The sequence below is a fragment of the Scyliorhinus torazame genome, chromosome 14 (assembly GCF_047496885.1).
Source record: "Scyliorhinus torazame isolate Kashiwa2021f chromosome 14, sScyTor2.1, whole genome shotgun sequence".
Lineage (NCBI taxonomy): Eukaryota > Metazoa > Chordata > Chondrichthyes > Carcharhiniformes > Scyliorhinidae > Scyliorhinus > Scyliorhinus torazame.
The window spans coordinates 126,056,007-126,073,922 of record NC_092720.1 but is presented as its reverse complement, the minus strand read 5'-3'; the positions used below and the strand labels follow the sequence as shown (position 1 = coordinate 126,073,922).

General features: G+C 46.3%; 1 protein-coding gene across 9 annotated transcripts in view; it reads left to right on the top strand.

Annotated features, from left to right (window-relative positions):
* The window catches only part of scly (selenocysteine lyase), an 81,523-nt gene extending 75,813 nt beyond the window's left edge, over nt 1–5,710 (top strand). For all 9 annotated transcript variants that reach the window (XM_072474833.1, XM_072474827.1, XM_072474832.1 and 6 more), the window contains 2 exons: nt 1,075–1,150; nt 2,915–5,710. In XM_072474833.1, coding sequence (XP_072330934.1) covers nt 1,075–1,150; nt 2,915–3,083 — 245 coding nt within the window. In that variant the 3' untranslated portion in view covers nt 3,084–5,710. The remainder of the gene's footprint in view (nt 1–1,074; nt 1,151–2,914) is intronic.
* Nucleotides 5,711–17,916: the final 12,206 nt, after the last annotated feature.

The following is a 17,916-nucleotide window of genomic DNA, read 5'->3' as shown; positions in this document are numbered from 1 at the left end:
CAGTTGTTTACAGATAGATGCCTAATGGAACATTGGTTTTATTTTGGAGTATCCCTAAGGTGTAGATAATTTATGAGGGATGCTACTTAGTCCTGGATAAACAGGTCATGGGATATTTTAGTGGGAGGAAACCGAGGAATGCCTTATGATACAATTAAAGGGTGGAGCCAGATCTGTCTGTAGTTTTACAGTTTGCTAGTGGGCGCAGAATTTTAATCTGACAAGATAGGGTTTCAGCTGGCTCCTGGAAGGTTCTCTCCAAGATCTTTGCACAGAGGGAAGTAAGTAAACCTGATTGTTAACTTTATTTCTAAGTGGTCTTTGAACTATATTGGTTTGCTTAAGTAGAATATGTATATATATATATATATATATATATATATATATAATATGTGTGTATAGTTCCAGGTGAAGGGAGTAAGTTAAAGTTTTTCCTTTTATTTAAGAAATGTTTGAACTGTCAAGTGTAAAGCTGGTACTTTGTTGCTAATGTGATGGATTCTGTGTTTAAATTAAAGTTTGCTTTAACATAAAAGATGCCTATTGGCCAGTGTTATCACTTCTGGGATGAAGCATCCTTTCCTCACAGTTTTATAAATTGAAAGTTATTGTGTTTCTCGTCTGGGATCCTAACAATATAATATTATTAGTAAACACACAGAAGCACATGATAAGGAATTTTATATCATCTATAATCACCTATTTGGGCTGGCACGGTGGCACAGTGGTTAATGCTGCTGCCTCACAGCGCCAGGGACCTGGGTTCAATTCGGCCTTGCGTAATGTGGAGTTTGCACTTTCTCCCTGTGTCTGCGTGGGTTTCCTCCGGGTGCTCCAGTTTCCACAGTCCAAGGATGTGCAGATTAGGTGGGTTGGCCATGATACAAATTGTCCCTTAGTTACAGGAATGTGCAGGTTCGGTGGGGTTAAGAAGATAGGGTAGGGGGAGTGGGCCTACCTTTCAGAGGGCCGGTGCAGACCTGATGGGCCGAATGGCCTTCTGCACTGTAGAGATTCTATGGATCCTATTCTAAAGAATGTGCTATACCACAATAACTCTTTCATTGTGTGCAGGTCAGAAGCTGTTGCTGCACTGTCGAAGGTTGCTGGCTAGTGTGGGAGCTGCCTGCCATTCGGACAAAGGCAATAGGTAATAAATTGAATATTTAAGAAGGAGTAATACAATTGTGGGATTTTGTATATTTTCTAAATGGGAATGTTGCCAGTTAAAACTAACAACAGTCTAGAAAGATCAGTGATTTCTGATACACTATTCCATTGCTTCCTATTTTATATCAATCGCTGCTTGATTTGAAGTAAATATTAGTGGGAAATAATTTAATAACAATGGCAATGTTGCTGTTTTATTAGAGACTACTTTCTATTTTTGGTACTCCGACTCTTGGCATTTTAATTTTTAGCATACGATGTTCGGATGCAACCATGTAATTGAGCACTGCTGCCCACTGCCCCTACTGGTGACGGATGTTGCTACTTACTCTCTTTTAGTTCTATCTCTGATATGGGAGGTTGGAAGGGTAGACATGCAGCTGTTCATTGCATGTAAAATCTGTATATGTTCTAATAGATGCAGCTTGAGCAGACCAGTGAGCCGCAAATCAAAAGGGCCCTGTGCCATGCCATTCAGGTGCACTGGCGTCAGCCAATGTTGTATGAAGAATAAATTGAGTTTTTGAAAGTAGGTCAGGTCACTGCTCGTCAGTGAGCTATTTGAAGTGAAAAAGAAGTGTCCATTTAATAATTTTTATCCTCTGCCATACTTTATTGCCTGTATTTCCCACATCGCTCAGTGGAGTATCTGTGAAACGTACAATGGCAGTCATTTCAGTATCCTCAGAATACATTACAGTGGTAGCCAAACTCAAGTAGTGAATGAAATACACTATCAGAACCTAAGGTTGAGTGACGTTCCAGAGAAGTGGGTAAATTAGTGATATGTGTAACCTGCTAGATGGGGTAAGTTTGGTTGAGGCTGTAATGCTCAATTTATTTAAAAGGTACCTGGATCTGCACCTGAAATGCTGCAAACTACAAGGCTACAGAGCAGGTGCTGGAAAGTGGGTATAATAATGAGCGGCTTGTTTCTTTTTGTCCCTTTTCTTTTTGGCCGGTGCCGTCACAATGGGCTGAATGGCCTCTTTCTGTGCTGTAACCTTTCTAGGTGGGGGCCAAGGTTGGTTCCTTTATTGTTCCTAATTGCAGGAAACCTGATCATATAAGAATTAAATGAAGAAACTTCAGGAAAATCTAGAGATAGCAGAATGAATTTTCTCCAGAGAAATGGAAAATAGCTCTCAGGCAAACAATGAGTATCATATTGGTGAAACCTCTTCAGAGAACAGTTGGAATGATATTTGGTCAGAAGTTGGGATTAGAGATTGGAGGGTTAAATACGGACAGGGAATTAAATACTCTCAGCAGTTACTAACTAGACTCCTAAATACTTTTGGATATCGAGCAGTCTAGGCTGAATAATGAAGCTATGAACATTAACTTTTTTATTTCAGTTTGGACAAGAGTAAGCCAGACTGAACAGAGGTTCCAGGTTACCTTTAGTATTAGCATTAGTGAACTGGTTAGTTTTCTTGGCCAATCCACAGCAATTTTTCCTTGAATTCACAAATTTACGGAATTCAGTTCTACAACTTGTCATGACAGGAATTGAACTTATGATCTCCGAGTCTAGCACTAAAACTACTTATCGCCATATATGTAGTTGGTATTCAATTATCTCTGGCCCTGTCAGGAATTATTTCATAAAACTTTACGCTGGCATTCATGTTGAGTCCATGCTCTGTGAATGGGGTAGAATTGGTGGACTGAATACAACTTATTTTCTCTTTCTCCCCCCCCCTCTTGCATCCTCCTATAACAATCAATCTTGCTTTTCCAGGCCCTCACATGTCTTACTGAATAGTGGCATTCCATATGAGGTGGCAGGGAACGCACTTCGCTTGAGTGTGGGACGTACAACATCGAAAGAGGATGTGGATGCCATTATAGAAGATCTGAAGCAAGCAGTTAATGAAATTGAAGACTGTGCTACTCGGGTTGGGCAATAGCTCAGGACTAGGAACTGATAAGATGAAAGAAAAAAGCAATCCTCACTAAAAGATAGGGACCTGGAATTTCCACTAGGTTGGGCTAGCTTTTTTTTTCAAAGCGGTCAATCAAACCAATGCAAAAGATTGAGGAATTACAAGCACACATTACATCCAGCTTAAATGACATTTCCACGATCTTTTGAACTAGTTTAACAAACAATGGGCTAGAAGCCTGCCCTGTCCACAAAACTGGTTAAATCTCCGGACCGAACTAGTAACCATTGCAAGTTTATTTGAGGCATTTAAGAGGGTTTAATTTTAGGTGCAAGGACATTAATAGGAATGATTTAGAAGTGATTATTTTCTTAAATTTTCGAGGGCACTCAAAAACTAGTAAATGACGGTCCTGTGTAATTTTTTTAGAATTAGGTTACTAAGTGCTGGACTAGACACCCTGATCATAAATAAGTATATATCATCTGGACAAAGAGCTAGGGTGGGATTTTCCACCACCGCCCCGTGGTGTGCTTTCCAGCAGCGAACGCAGCTTACCATTAGCCGCTAGCGGGATCTTCTGGTCCTCCCTATGTCTATGGCGATTTCATGGCTTCCTTGTCACACCGCCGGAGAACCTGCCGAGGGGTTTGTCTTCGGCTGGACCAGAAGGTCCCACCCTTCATATTTTTAATTTTTTGAACTGAATGTTATAATAGCCTCAGTTAAGAGTCATCTCTCCTTATTTGTCCAATACTTCCACCCACTTCTTCACCCCCCTCCCCCATAATCTTTCAGTTGTTTTTGGTCATAGAGTCCCAGTCCATTCAGCCACTGCTCTATCCCAAAGAGGAAGCCAGGAGTCTTTTTGGTTTAATGTTTTACGTTTAATTTGTGATTTGCTTTTTGGTTCAAACGATATCCCATTACGGGTCTGCCGCTTTAATTTGTCCCTCAGTTTATTTGATTTGGTTGGGTTGGTTTTTTGACTTATTCAAAATAGGAATTATCTGGTAGGCTTGTATTTGCAGCCCAGTGATTAAGATAATCGATTGGGATTTTCCATCTGAAGTTCAAACCCTGTCATGTATGCTTCTCATCATTCCAAATTCTGATCCGGTGAATGCAGAATTAGCTCACATTAAAAAGAATAAAATTATCTGATAGGCAAAGGTATGCTCACTGATGTCATGCCTCTGTATTAAAGTTAACATGTTCATGAACTCACAGGTACCCCCTACTGTCGTGGTGGTGGATCCAACAGGCCTTGTTGACTGGATACCCACCAAACACACCGGCCAGACTTCCTGTCGTAGTCCCTGGACCATTTGAGACGGCAGAGCCCATCAGATAAAAGATGGGTGAGCTTCAAAAGTGTGCTCCTTTTCCCTCTTAACATTGAGTCCTTGTCCCCATCAGGGGCCAGGCCATTCCCTCTTCCACTCTGACCCCCACTCCCCCTTCCATGCATCTGCCGCCCCCACGCCTGCCGATGCACTCACTCCCCCGAAGCGAAAGCCCTGTAGTGGGCCCTCACCCCGCCTCACCCCCTCAGTGCCCCAAATAGTGGCTGGCTTGCAAGACCCCCTGACCCCACCCCAACCTTCCTGGTGCACTTCCCCGAAGTATGAGCCCAGTAGCTGACCAGCCGCCCCTTCCCCAACCTCTCCATTGTCCTCTATCCTCCTGAGCTCATGGTGGCAAATTGAAAGCTGATGTACGCAAAATGGTGGCAAGCCATTACGTCACCGGGCGGACGGGGATAATTGCTCTGGGAAATCTTGCCAGCGCAAATTCTGTTTTTTGGCTCTGCCGGATTTTTGCACCCCATTGCCATTTATGCCCATGGCAAACATGGGTGCAAATTCCAGGCCAATTCTTTGTTCGTTTACATCCTTTTGGCTTTTATTCATGTCTCTGTGGATATCCTTAGATATTTTTTTGATTAAGACACCATTGGTGACCGCCGTTCAAGGTTAGTAACTAGCCCCCTCCAGCTGTATTTGACATAGGCTTGACCCTCGTGCAGCACTGTAACTGCATTCCTTTTCAGATTAAACATTAATGTCGACCATTGAATTATAGGCTGGGATGCACATTTCACCATGGCATTACACAGCAAAACTTCCTTGTTATTTTTAAGTGCATGAACATTAGAGATCAGATAAAACTGCAAAAGATGTTAATAGGATTGCTGATGCATTTCATCACTATTAGAGCAAATTTAGTTCCAAGAGTGGCAGGATATAATAATTTTGTTTGGCAGGGGGTAGGTATAATATAGGGGAGAGAAGTATTGGTTTATTTGATTGGGTTGCTATTAAAATATATAGTTAACAGTGATCACTAAACTTGTCTTTGAGGAGAGGATTGCCTTGTTCTCTTTTTTTCTGAATTATTAGCCACTTTCAACTTATCTTTCCCACCTGTTACCTCGGTGTAGGTCAGATGTGGTTACCTAGACAAACAATTTCTTAATATGTAGCCTGAACCACATATTGTCTGTAAATTATCGGGCAATTTGACCAGTTTATTATTAAAACGTATTACCCAGGTGCCCTTATTTGCAGGATGAACAATGGACAAACACAGATTCAAAATTCAACATACATTTATTCACAAACGCAATAAAACAGTTAGTCTTGAAATTATCCCCAATGTTATCTGTCCACGTTTCTCATACTACTCATACTGATAAACATGATCAAGCTGTGGGTCCAATTCACTGAGACACCGTTGCCTCAGGGCCCTTGCGAAGGTGGTTCTGGTATGCCTCTTGTGTCCTTCTCTGGTTCGCCGCCAAGTCTGGTCCGTCGTCTCCATGCCTAGTCTTCGCTGTGGAGGGTCTCTGCGTGTCCCTTCTTATCCCCCACTTAGTGCTCTTCCAGAAGTTTCCCTCAGCCTATGAGGTAACTGGGCGGGGGGGCGCAACACCCAATAGAGTTGCCAATTGCAACTCTGCAGGACGCTAGGCACTCTGCCCCGCACCCACCCCCCCTGCCCCGCCTCCCGGCCCAAGGGGTCCATCCTGGGGTGCATTGCCCGCAAGTAAACTTATGTGAGGTAGCAGCGGGAAATCAAGGTGCCAGAAAGTCTGGCGTAATCCGGGCAATCCACAACAAGCGATCTATCAGAATGGGTCCAATTAGCTCCGATCTCCTTATGCTTTTGACTTGCCCTGGCTTGTATCTGTCTAGTATTCAAACTTGGCTGTTTGAGTTGCCATCAGGCCTGTCTCACGGTGATTTAATTTAAAGTGTCCAATTCTGTGCAGGCCTAAAATTCAGACTGTTGGCCATTTTACCACAGTCTCTCGTCTTGATTCAGTGAGCGTAAGCAAATGAGATCACACAACCCTAACCAAGTTTCCGAACGGGAAAGTACCAAAATCCGGGCAAACAACGCTAATCCCTGATCCAATATATCTACATTCTGTAGACACCATAAATATAATACAATATAGTAATAATAATCTTTATTGGCACAAGTTGGCTTATATTAACACTGCAATGAAGTTACTGTGAAAATCCCCTAGTCGCCACATTCCGGCGCCTGTTCGGGTACACTGAGGAAGAATTCAGAATGTCCAATTCACCTAACGAGCATGCCTTTCAGGACATGTGGGAGGAAACCGGAGCATCCGGAGGAAACCCACGCAGACATAGGAAGAACAGGCAGACTCCGCACAGACAGTGAATCAAGCGGCGACTGGAGATACAGGAGGCGACAATCAGGGAGCTGGAGAAGGCTGCGACTGAATCGCCTCACTGGAGATGGCAAGTCTGGTAGCGACACAAGGTTGCTGAAGGGGAGGTCGAGGACAAGGAGAACCAGTCGCACCGCCAACCATAAGACATAGGAGCAGAATGAGGCCACTTGGCCCATTGAGTCTTCTCCGCCATTCAATCATGCCATATTTTCTCATCCCCATTCTCCTGCCTTCTCCCCATAACCCCTGATCCTCTTATTAATCAAGACTCTATCTATCTCTGTCTTAAAGACACTCAGTGAATTGGCCTCCACCGCCTTCTGAGACAAAGAGTTCCACAGATTCACCACTCTGGCTGAAGAAATTCCTCCTCATCTCTGTTTTAAAGGATCGTCCCTTTAGTCTGAGATGGTGTCCTCTGGTTCTAGTTTTTCCTACAAGTGGAAATATCCTCTCCTCGTCCACATCATCCAGGCCTCGCAGTAACTTGTAAGATTCAATAAGATCCCCTCTCATCCTTCTAAACTCCAACAAGTACAGACCCAGAGTCCTCAAACATTTCTCATACAACAAGTTCTTTATTCCAGGGATCATTCTTGTGAACCTCCTCTGGACCCTTTCCAAGGCCAGCACATCCTTCCTTAGATATGGGACCCAAAACTGCTCACAATACTCCAAATGAGGTCTGACCAGAGCCTTATACAACCTCAGAAGTACATCCATGGTCTTGTATTCTAGCCCTCTTGACATGAATGCTAACATTTCATTTGCCTTCTTAACTCCCGACTGAATCTGCACATTCACCTTAAGAGAATCGTGAACAAGGACCCCCAACTCCCTTTGTGCTTCTGCTTTCCAAAGCATTTCCCCATTTAGAAAATAGTCTATGCCTAAATTCCTCCTTCCAAAGTGCATAACCTCACACTTTTCCACATTGTATTTCATTTGCCACTTCATTGCCCATTCTCCTAGCTTGTCCAAGTCCTTTTGCAGCCCCCTTGCTTCCTCAATACTACCTGTCCCTCTACAGATCTTTGTATCATCTGCAAACTTGGCAACAATGCCTTCAGTACCTTCTTCCAAATCATTAATGTATATTGTAAAAAGTTGTGGTCCCAGCACAGACCCCTGAGGCACACCAGTAGTCACCGGCTGCCATCCTGAAAAAGACCCCTTTATCCCCACTCTCTGCCTTCTGCCAGTCAGCCAATCCTCTTATCCATGCCAGGATCTTACCCTGAACACCATGAGCTCTTAAACTTATTTAACAGTCTTCTATGCGGCACCTTGTCAAAGGCCTTCTGGAAATCTAAATAAATCACATCGACTGGTTCTCCTCTGTCTAACTTCCTTGTTACCTCATCAAAGAACTCTAACAGATTTGTCAGACACGACCTCCCTTTGACAAAGCCTTGCTGACTCAGTCCTATTTTACCATGCGCTTCCAAATGCTTCGCGATCTCATCTTTAATAACAGACTCTAAAATCTTACCAATGACCGAAGTCAGGCTAACTGGCCTATAATTTCCCGTCTTCTACCTCCCTCCCTTCTGAAACAGTGCCACCTTCCAGTCCTCTGGGACCCTTTGCAGCCATCTGGGATGGCCACGTCCCGATTACAAAATGGACACTTGCAAAGATATTTCCCAAGGGAGAATCTCTCTCCTTTGGCTTTAGCTTTCAACGAAGAGAGAGACCAGCCTAGCAGCTACAGCAGACCAAGTAAGTTCCAAGTCAACGCACACTACGAGATAGACTCTCCTAGTTGCTACCCTGTAAACAGCTCAACCCAGCAGCCTCAGAACCGAGCAACGGCCATTGTTCCTCTGACTGAGTGGGCACCCAAAGCTAAGTATAGGCTTTAGTAATAGTGGTAGTTTAGTTTGTAGAGTTTATGCATGAGTAGATTTGACTGTGTAAATAAATGAGCATTGCTTTTGAACTTACTAACTAGTGTATCGAGTCATTGATCAGTATTCGGTTCTGAACCTTGTGGCGGTGTCGAAAGATACCTGGCAACTCTTGAGCAAACGTAATTAAATAGAGCCAAATTAAGAGCCAACCAAAGAGAGCAATACCTTCCTGCCTCCAGTGATTCCTGAAAGATCATCACTAATGCCTCCACAATTTCCTCAGCTATCTTTTAGAACCCTGGTGTTTAGTCCATCCGGTCCAGGTGACTTATCCACCTTCAGACCTTTCAGTTTCCCCAGAACCTTCTCCTTAGTAATGGTCACTACACTCACCTCTGCCCCCTGGTTCTCCTGGAGCTCTGGCACCCGACTGGTGTCTTCCACCGTGAAGACTGATGCAAAGTAATTATTCAGTTTGTCTGCCATTTCTTTTTTTTCTACTATTACTTCTCCAGCCACATTTTCTAGTGGTCCAATGTCTATTTTAGCCTCTCTCTTAACTTTTATATATTGAAAAAACCTCTTCCTTTCTTCATTTATATTATTAGCTAGTTTGCACTCATACTTCATCTTCTCCCCCCTTATTACTTTTTTAGTTGTCCTCTGCTCGCTTTTAAAGACTTCCCAAACTTCTGGTTTCCCACTAAGTCTCGCCATTCTGTATGCTTTTTCTTTAGCCTTTATGCTGTCCTTGGCATCCCTCGTCAGCCATGGATGCCTTGTCCTCCCCTTAACATGTTTCCTCCTCGGGATGAATTTCTGTTGTGCCTCCCTAATAACCCCCAAAACTCCAGCCATTGCTGTTCCACTGTCTTCCCTGCTAGGCTCCTTTTCCAATCAAATCTGGCCAGCTCCTCCCTCATGTCTTTGTAGCTACCCTTACTTAATTGTAAATACCGTCACATCTGATTGCAGCTTCTCCCTCACAAACTGCAGGGTAAATTCGATCATATTGTGGTCACTGCTCCCTAAGGGTTCCTTTACCTTAAGTTCCCTAATCAATTCTGCCTCATTACACATCACCAAATCCAGAATTGCCTGTTCTCTAGTAGGCTCTGTCACAAGCTGCTCCAGAAAACCATCTCTTAGACATCCCACAAATTCCATTTCTTGGGATCCACTTCCAACCTGATTTTCCCAGTCCACCTGCATATTGAAGTCCTCCATGATTATTGTAATATTGCCTTTTTACATGTCTTTTCTATCTCCTGATTTATTTTCTGCCCCACATCCTGACTACTGCTAGGGGGCCTGTACATAACTCCCATCAGGATCTTTTTACCGTTGCAATTCCTCAACTCTACCCACAGAGATTCTATGCCTTCTGATCCTATGTCGCTCCTTGCTATCGATTTAACTTCATTCCTTACTAACAATGCAACCCCGCCCCCTTTGCCCATCTGCCTGTCCTTTCGATAGGACATATATCCTTGGATACTTAGATCCCAGCCCTGATCCCCTTGCAGCCACGTCTCTGTGATGCTCACAACATCATACCGGCCAATTTCAATGTGCGCAACAAGCTCATTTACCTTGTTCCGTACACTGCGTGCATTTAGGTACAACACCCTCCATCCTGCATTGGCCACATCCTTTTTCGCACTCTCCTCAGTAACTGTACCCTGTACTGTGGCCCTTCTTGTCTTTGGCTATGGATTCTCTGCCTTACACTTTCCCTCTTACTGCTTTTTGTTTCTGGCCCCGTTTTACTTCCCTCTGACTTCCTGCATCGGTTCCCATCCCCCTGCCACATTAGTTTAAACCCTTCCCAACAGCACTAGCAAACACCCCCCAGGACATCGGTTCCAGTCCTGCCCAGGTGCAGACCGTCCGGTTTGTACTGGTCCCACCTCCCCCAGAACCGGTTCCAATGCCCCAGGAATTTGAATCCCTCCCTCTTGCACCATCTCTCGAGCCATGCATTCATCCTATCTATCCTGACATTCTTACTCTTGACTAGCTCGTGGCACTGGTAGCAATCCTGAGATTACTATCTTTGAGGTCCTACTTTTTAGTTTAACTCCTAACCCCCTGAATTCAGCTTGTAGGACCTCATCCCGTTTTTTACCTATATCGTTGGTCCCTATGTGCACCATGACAGCTGGCTGTTCACCCCACCCCAGAATGTCCTGCAGCCGCTCCAAGATATCCTTCACCCTTGTACCAGGGAGGCAACATACCATCCTGGAGTCTCGATTGCATCCGCAGAACCGCCTCTCTATTCCCCTTACGATTCAGTCCCCGATCACTATAGCCCTGCCGTTCTTCTTCCTGCTCTCCTGCGCAGCAGAGCCAGCCACGGTGCCATGAACCTGGCTGCTGCCTTCCCCTGGTGAGTCAACTGCCTCAACAGTATCCAAAGCGGTATATCTGTTTTGCAGGGAGATAACCACAGGGGACACCTGCATTGCCTTCCTACTCTTGCTCTGTCTTTTGGTCACCCATTTTCTGTCTCCCTCAGTAATTTTCACCTGTGGTGTGACCATGCGGCGTTGGACTGGGGTGAACACAGTAAGAAGTCTTACAACACCAGGTTAAAGTCCAACAGGTTTGTTTCAAACACTAGCTTTCGGAGCACTGCTCCTTCCTCAGGTGAATGAAGAGGTATGTTCCAGAAACATATATATATATAGACAAAGTCAAAGATGCAAGACAATGCTTAGAATGTGGGCATTTGCAGGTAATTAAGTCTTTACAGATCCAGAGATGGGGTAACCCCAGGTTAAAGAGGTGCGAATTGTCTCAAACCAGGACAGTTGGTGGGATTTCACAAGCCCAGGCCAGATGGTGGGGGATGAATGTAATGCGACATGAATCCCAGGTCCCCCCCCCCCCCCCCCCCCAGCCCCCAACTTGCTTTTAGATCAAAGTAACTTAAGTTGACTGACACTTAACTGCCAACCAGTTATGTGAGTGGGTGGGGCAGCCCCGTGTTAACCTTCACTGCACAATTCTAGATTAAATTTCTGAAATTTAAAAAGGAACAGCTCTGCATTTTGGCACAGGAGGGTACCGAGGGCAGGAACCCCATGGAGTACGTGACACAGATGCTGGGCAAGCTGGTTGGAGGGGAAAGCTTCCCTAAGCCCCCGGTGCACATAGCCCACAGGTCAGGGCAGCATCGTGGCACAGTGGTTAGCACTGCTGCCTCAAGAGCACACAGGCCTCTCTGGCCAAAGCCCAAAGCCGGGGAGCAGCCCCGGTTGATCATCGCGAAACTACACCGGTACCAAGACAGGGAAAATATCCTGAATTGGACAAGGCACACAGGTCTTGAAGTGGGTGGGACACTTGATCCGGGTGAATCAGGACATTGGGGCAGAGCTGGCCAAGCGTCGGGTGGAATTCAATGCAGTCAAGGCGGCGTTATACAAAAGCCAGCTGTGGTATGTGATGCTGTACCCTTCCAAACTCTGGGTAAGGTACTTCACTACACCGGCAGAAGCAAATGATTTTGTCTGCAGACACAGGATGGGAAGGCAGCGACACCAGCAGTGAATGCAAACTCTTATTTCCTCTTTTAAAAAAGAGATTAATTGCACGGGATAGATCTGCCTTGTCTTCGGTCTGACTATGTGTCTCAGGAAGGAGGGAGTGAGAGCGGTAAGGTACAGAAAGGGATGAAGAGAGGGAAAGGGTGGGGAGAAACAACGGATAGGGGAAGGTAAAGATTACTCCCAGGGAAGGGGTGCCACCACCCAGGCGGGTGGGCCAGCACAGGGAAACACAGGCGGCGGGGTGGGGGTGGGGGTGGGGGGGGGGGGGGGGCATGGCCTAACTCCCAACGGGGAGAGAGTGCCTGTAGAAGGGGAGGAACAAAACTCTAGATGGGGGAAAGTAGGGGGAAAGAGGCTGGCGGAGGGGAAGGCCTGCAGGTGAGTTGGGGAGGGGAAGGGGTTAGTAGTCAAAGGGAGAAGTTGAGAGGTGGGGGGTGGGGGGGTAGAATGCTGGCTACAACAGATTGTACATGGCGACACCAGAATCAATGACACCACAAACAGGCATCTTGGAAGGCCCCAAACAAAGGGAAAACCCAGAGCTCAGGAGCGCATCCACATGACGTGCACAATGATGGCAGCCATCTTGGTTGGCCCTTGGACAAAAGGAAATCCTGGAGAGCAAGGGCACATCCACATAGTAAGTATGGTTGACCCTGCAGGAGGGGGGAACAGAAAGAGGGGAAAAGGGAAGGGCGATGGAGGATCTGAGGGATTATGGAGTGAAGTGGGGGAAGGGGACTGGAAGGTGAAGGAGTTCCTCGATGGACTGGACATGCCAGTTGTGGGGGAAGATAGGAGACGGGGCCTGGAAGCACCACCAGAACTGGAAGAAGTCATGGAGAATATCAACTCCATGCAGGCTGGAGAGTCGCCGGGTCTTGATGAATTCCCGGCTGACTTCTACAAAACATTTGCGCCAGCATTGGCCCTGAATATGCGGAAGATGTTCAGAGACTCACGAGTAAGTGGCACCCTGCAACCAACATTGGCACAAGCCTCAATGTCGCTGATACCCATAAAGGACAAAGACCCAACAGAGTGCAGGTCGTACAACCCTTCTCACCACTTAACACAGATGCAAAGATCCTGGCGAGGATGCTGGAGAGCTGCATGCCAGAGAGTCGCAATGGACCAGGCGGACTTTGTCAAGGGGGTGGGGGGGGGGGGGGGGGGAGGTCCTAAAAAGTAAAAGAAATGTGGGGGCCTGGCCCTTCTGAACCTGCAGTTCTACCACTGGGCGGCCACTGCAGAAAGAGTACGGGGGTGGGTTAAGGAAGCAGGAGCAGAGTGGGTGAAGATGGAAGAGAGTTCCTGCACAGGGGCGTTTCTCCGAGCCCTTGCCACAGCCGCTCTCCCATCCATCCTCCCCCCGGCCAAATACTCGAGGAGCCCAGAGCCATACTCCGGACGTGGTACCAAATGAAGCAACACTTCGACCTAACCGAAATGTCCAACATGGCTCTCATCTGCAACAACCACAGGTCCACTCCCTCAATAATGGATGCCACCTTCAAAGGGTGGAGACAGGACGAGGGACTGTTGACAGTTATAAACATGTACACGGATACAGTAGCGACCCTGGGGGAACTCACGGAGAGGTTCCAGTTACCAAGAGAAAATGACAGGAGATACATTCAGGTCACAAACACCATCTGCAAGGAAACAACAACGTTCCCCCAGTAACCAGGACGCTCGTTAGTAGAAGAACTGCTGGACGTGGGCGACCTTGGGAAGTGAATCTGTGCAGACCTGTACGGATGACTGTTGGAGGAGGTACGCTCCCCCCTTGGATGAGACACGGAAAAAATTGGGGGAGGAGCTAGGCATAGAGATAGGGGGAGGGCCCTGGATCGAAGCACTGCACAGGGCGAACTTCATCTCCACAGGGCTGAGCCTAACGCAGCTAAAAGTGGCGCACACAGCATACCTAACCAGCACGCAAATGAGTGCGTTCTTTCCGGATGTGGAGGACAAATATGAAGGGTACCAGGGAGGCCTGGCCAGCCACCCCCACATGTTTTGGGTGTGCCGCAGAAGTGTCGGGTGCTTGACTACCTTCTTCTGACCCATGGATGGCAAATTTTATTTTCTCCAGCCTGCGAAATTCTTTGAGGCCATGTCCAGAGTTGTGGGAGTGAGGGTGGAGCCATGCCCAAAAGTGGCGGTCTTTGGGGTATCTGATCAGCCAGAAATCTTCATGGAGAGGGGGGACCGACGCCCTAGCCTATGCCTTCTAGGTCGGCTGACGGAGAATCCTGCTTGGCTGGCAGGATTGCTTGGCTTGTCCTCAGACTGCAGATTGGCTGTCTGACATGGTGGAATTTCGCAGGCTGGAGAAAATAAAATTTGCCATCCATGGGTCAGAAGAAGGTCGCCCACAGGACGTGGAAGCCGTTCACCAACTTGTTTCAAGATCTGTTCGTAGCCAGCAACCAGTAAGATGAGGGTGATGGTGGGGGGTGGGGGGGGGGAGAGAGAGATGGGTGCACCATGGGATCGAGAAGAAAAGAAACAGAGGGGGGAGGGGAGAAATAATGCGAGGGACGAGCAGAAGGGAAAAAGCCGCAGGAGAATGGTCTGATGGCTAAGGCCCAAACCAAACTGTTAATAGATGCTTGTAAATACATGTTTTAGCCATTTGGGAAATGTAATATATATATGCCGACAAAAGTAGGGGGGGGGGGCACAGCCACAGTTGTAGTGAAGACACTTGCTTGTAAATATATGTGTTGGTTTTCTTTGGTGTGGTTTGTAATTTGTAATTCATGAATTGTTGGATATTGTTGAAACTTGCTCATATTTAGAAAGCTGGCTCGGTTCCACTGCTCTTGTATCTCTAACTTTTCAGCTTCTCGATCTGCTCCATAGCTTCACCTCATTCCTTTTTAAATTTTAAACTCTCCGCCTCTCTCGCACAGAATTGCTCCATACAACCAGCGAATACAATTGCTTTACTCAACTTAGAAACCTGTCTGGCTTGTCACTCTTGACACCAAAGATAATCAACCTGCTGTCCAATTCAAAGAACAATTTAGGGTAGTGTAAAGCAGCGCAAGTCTGGACCTGTATATTATTCTCAGAAAGGTAAGTTCTGAAGTACAGTGTTGTAAGATTGACCCAACTTGTCACTTACAAAATCAGTCTGATTATCATCCTCAGGGTGGCTTTGCGGATTGGAGGCTTCATTTTGTAGATACATCCTGCAGCTCACAGCATCCAGGCAGTACATACCAACCCTTTCTGCCCTGCACTGCACAGGGGCTACATACCATAGTTCAGTAGGTTCAGCAGATTATGGGGATGGCTTCTGCAATCAGCTGTTTTCCAGACTCTTGCATGAACAGGAGCTAAAAAAAAATAATTGTTCATGCAAAAGCGGACTGTTGGTAACTATCATATCTCCAGGTTTTGGGAGTCAAACTGTGTTTATACGTAACGCTTCATTAAAATGCAGGTGGCACAGTGGTCAGCACTGCTGTATCACAGTACCAGGGACCCACAGTACCAGGGACCCAGGTTCAATTCTGGCCTTGGGTGACTGTGTGCAGTTTGCACATTCTCCCTGTGTCTGTGTGGGTGTCCTCCGGGTGCTCCGGCTTCCTCCCACAGTCTAAAGATGTGCAGGTTAGGTGGGTGGCCATGCTAAATTGTCCCTTAGTGCCCCAAGATGTGCAGGTAAGGTGGGGGTGTGGGGATAGGATAGGGGAGTAGGCCTAGGTAGGGTGCTCTTTCGGAGGGTTGGTGCAGACACAGCGGGTGGAATGGCCTCCTTCTGCACTGTCAGGATTCGATGAAAATTTGTTGAGAAAAAGGGGTTCAGTACATTCAGTAAAAATAAGTCACCTCCTATTTTAATATAAAATGGAATATGAAACATGTCTCAGAAACATCCCAATTGCTATAAATTCGCTGCAATCCAGTTGTGCCTGTTCGATAACAAGTGAGTGCGCATTGCAATGCTGCAGTGCGCTGAATAATGATACAGGTTGAGAGAGAAACGAGAGCCAGGACATGAGGTGAACACTCTGCTCCTACACCAATTGTGCCTTGGGATCTTTCACATACACCACCTCAACAGATAGACTGTAATGCAATTTCAGAAGGATTTGACATTTAACACTGCAGCACTTGCTCACTGCTGTCTGGGGTATCAACCTAGCTTAGAAATCTCAAACATTGGAGGATAGATGGAGAAACGAGTTGGAAGTTTATAATATATTTGACTATGTAATTGATGTCATGTCATTAGTTAAGAGTTAGATTAGCCTGGCTAGGAATTGAAGATTAATCTCCGTGTAACCCTGGGGGAAAATCATCACGACATCGAAAAATAAATTAGGGATTTTTTGGTTATGTTCTTTGTGCATTTCTTTTTACAGCTTAATAAAAAATGGGGGGGGGGACGACTGTTTGGTCTAAATATCATCCAATTGGGTAAGGAGCCTTTTTTCTTTCCAATTCTTGTTGGAAGGCAGTGTGTTACAAGGATGGATGTGGCCGACTATTGGCAGGAGTGTGGGGGTAAGTCATGTGCTGAAACTTCCAGAAATACATTTAATCACAATTGGTAAGCCTATTTTAAAAGTCAAGAAAGAATAGCACTAAAATTAGTGTTTATTCAGTAAATATATGAATATGGTTTATTTAATTTCAGTAACATATTGAATTGATATAACGCATAACAGTTATTACATTGAGATCTTCCACCTTGGCAATACCTCGATGCATCAGCGTATCCAAAAACCATCAGGTTCCCCCCCCCCTGTGTAATAATCCATGACCCACAGCCCAGATTAATTTTCATCCCCTCTTCCTCTGACACCCAAACCTATCAGGAGACTGTGCTAAATCGGAGGTAAAGAGAAAGGGGATTAATTTCTTCAGTGTGCTTAAGATTCCTTGGCCAAAAAGAGAATCAAGATTAATGGCTGATATGTGTTCAAGGAACATAGCAGCCTCCCAAAACATTATAGGCGGGATCTACCGATTGCATTGCACCAGAAAGGCAGCGCAGCGCACGTGACCAGTAGATGCCGGGAGATTGCGATGCGAAAGATCACTTTGTGGGAAATCTGCATATTAGAGTGAGACAGCTAGTTTCACACTAATATGCATTCCCGAGATCTAACCAAGGCATGGGACGCCTTTGAGACCTTGGGTGACGCCATTCAGTACTGGTCTCCACAAACAGGGACCAGCTGAAACGGCACACGTGGGAGATCTCCCAGGGGATTGGAGGCCCCCAAGTGCATGCCCTCTGGGCAGGGTGATACCCTGGCACAGCTGGTACCATCCTGTCACTGAGCCTGGGAACCCTGGGAGTGCCAGCCTGACACTGCCAAGGTGCCCAGGAGGTACTGCCAGCCAGCACTCCCAGAGTAACTGGCATTTTTTGCGCAGCGATGATCAGGCTGGGGTGCCCTGAGCAAGTATGGAGGGTTGGGGGCGGGGGCCCTTATGATGAGTTTGGGCTAGGGGCGGTTTCGGGAGTCATGTTGTTAAAAATGGCATCCTGATCTCTCGCTGGACTGAGGAGTTCTAGCGAGTGGTGCTCCTCAGTGCAGAAAACGGGGCTAAGCGTGGCCTCATCAGGGATTCCCCGCTGAGGCCCCCTATCTACCTGGATGAGTGTTAGATAGCAGGATGTTTCTCAGCTCTCTGAGCTCTGGAAAACGTCTGGCTAATCTCGCGGTACAGGACCCTGTCCCCATTCTGGTAGATTGCGCCCTGTGTTT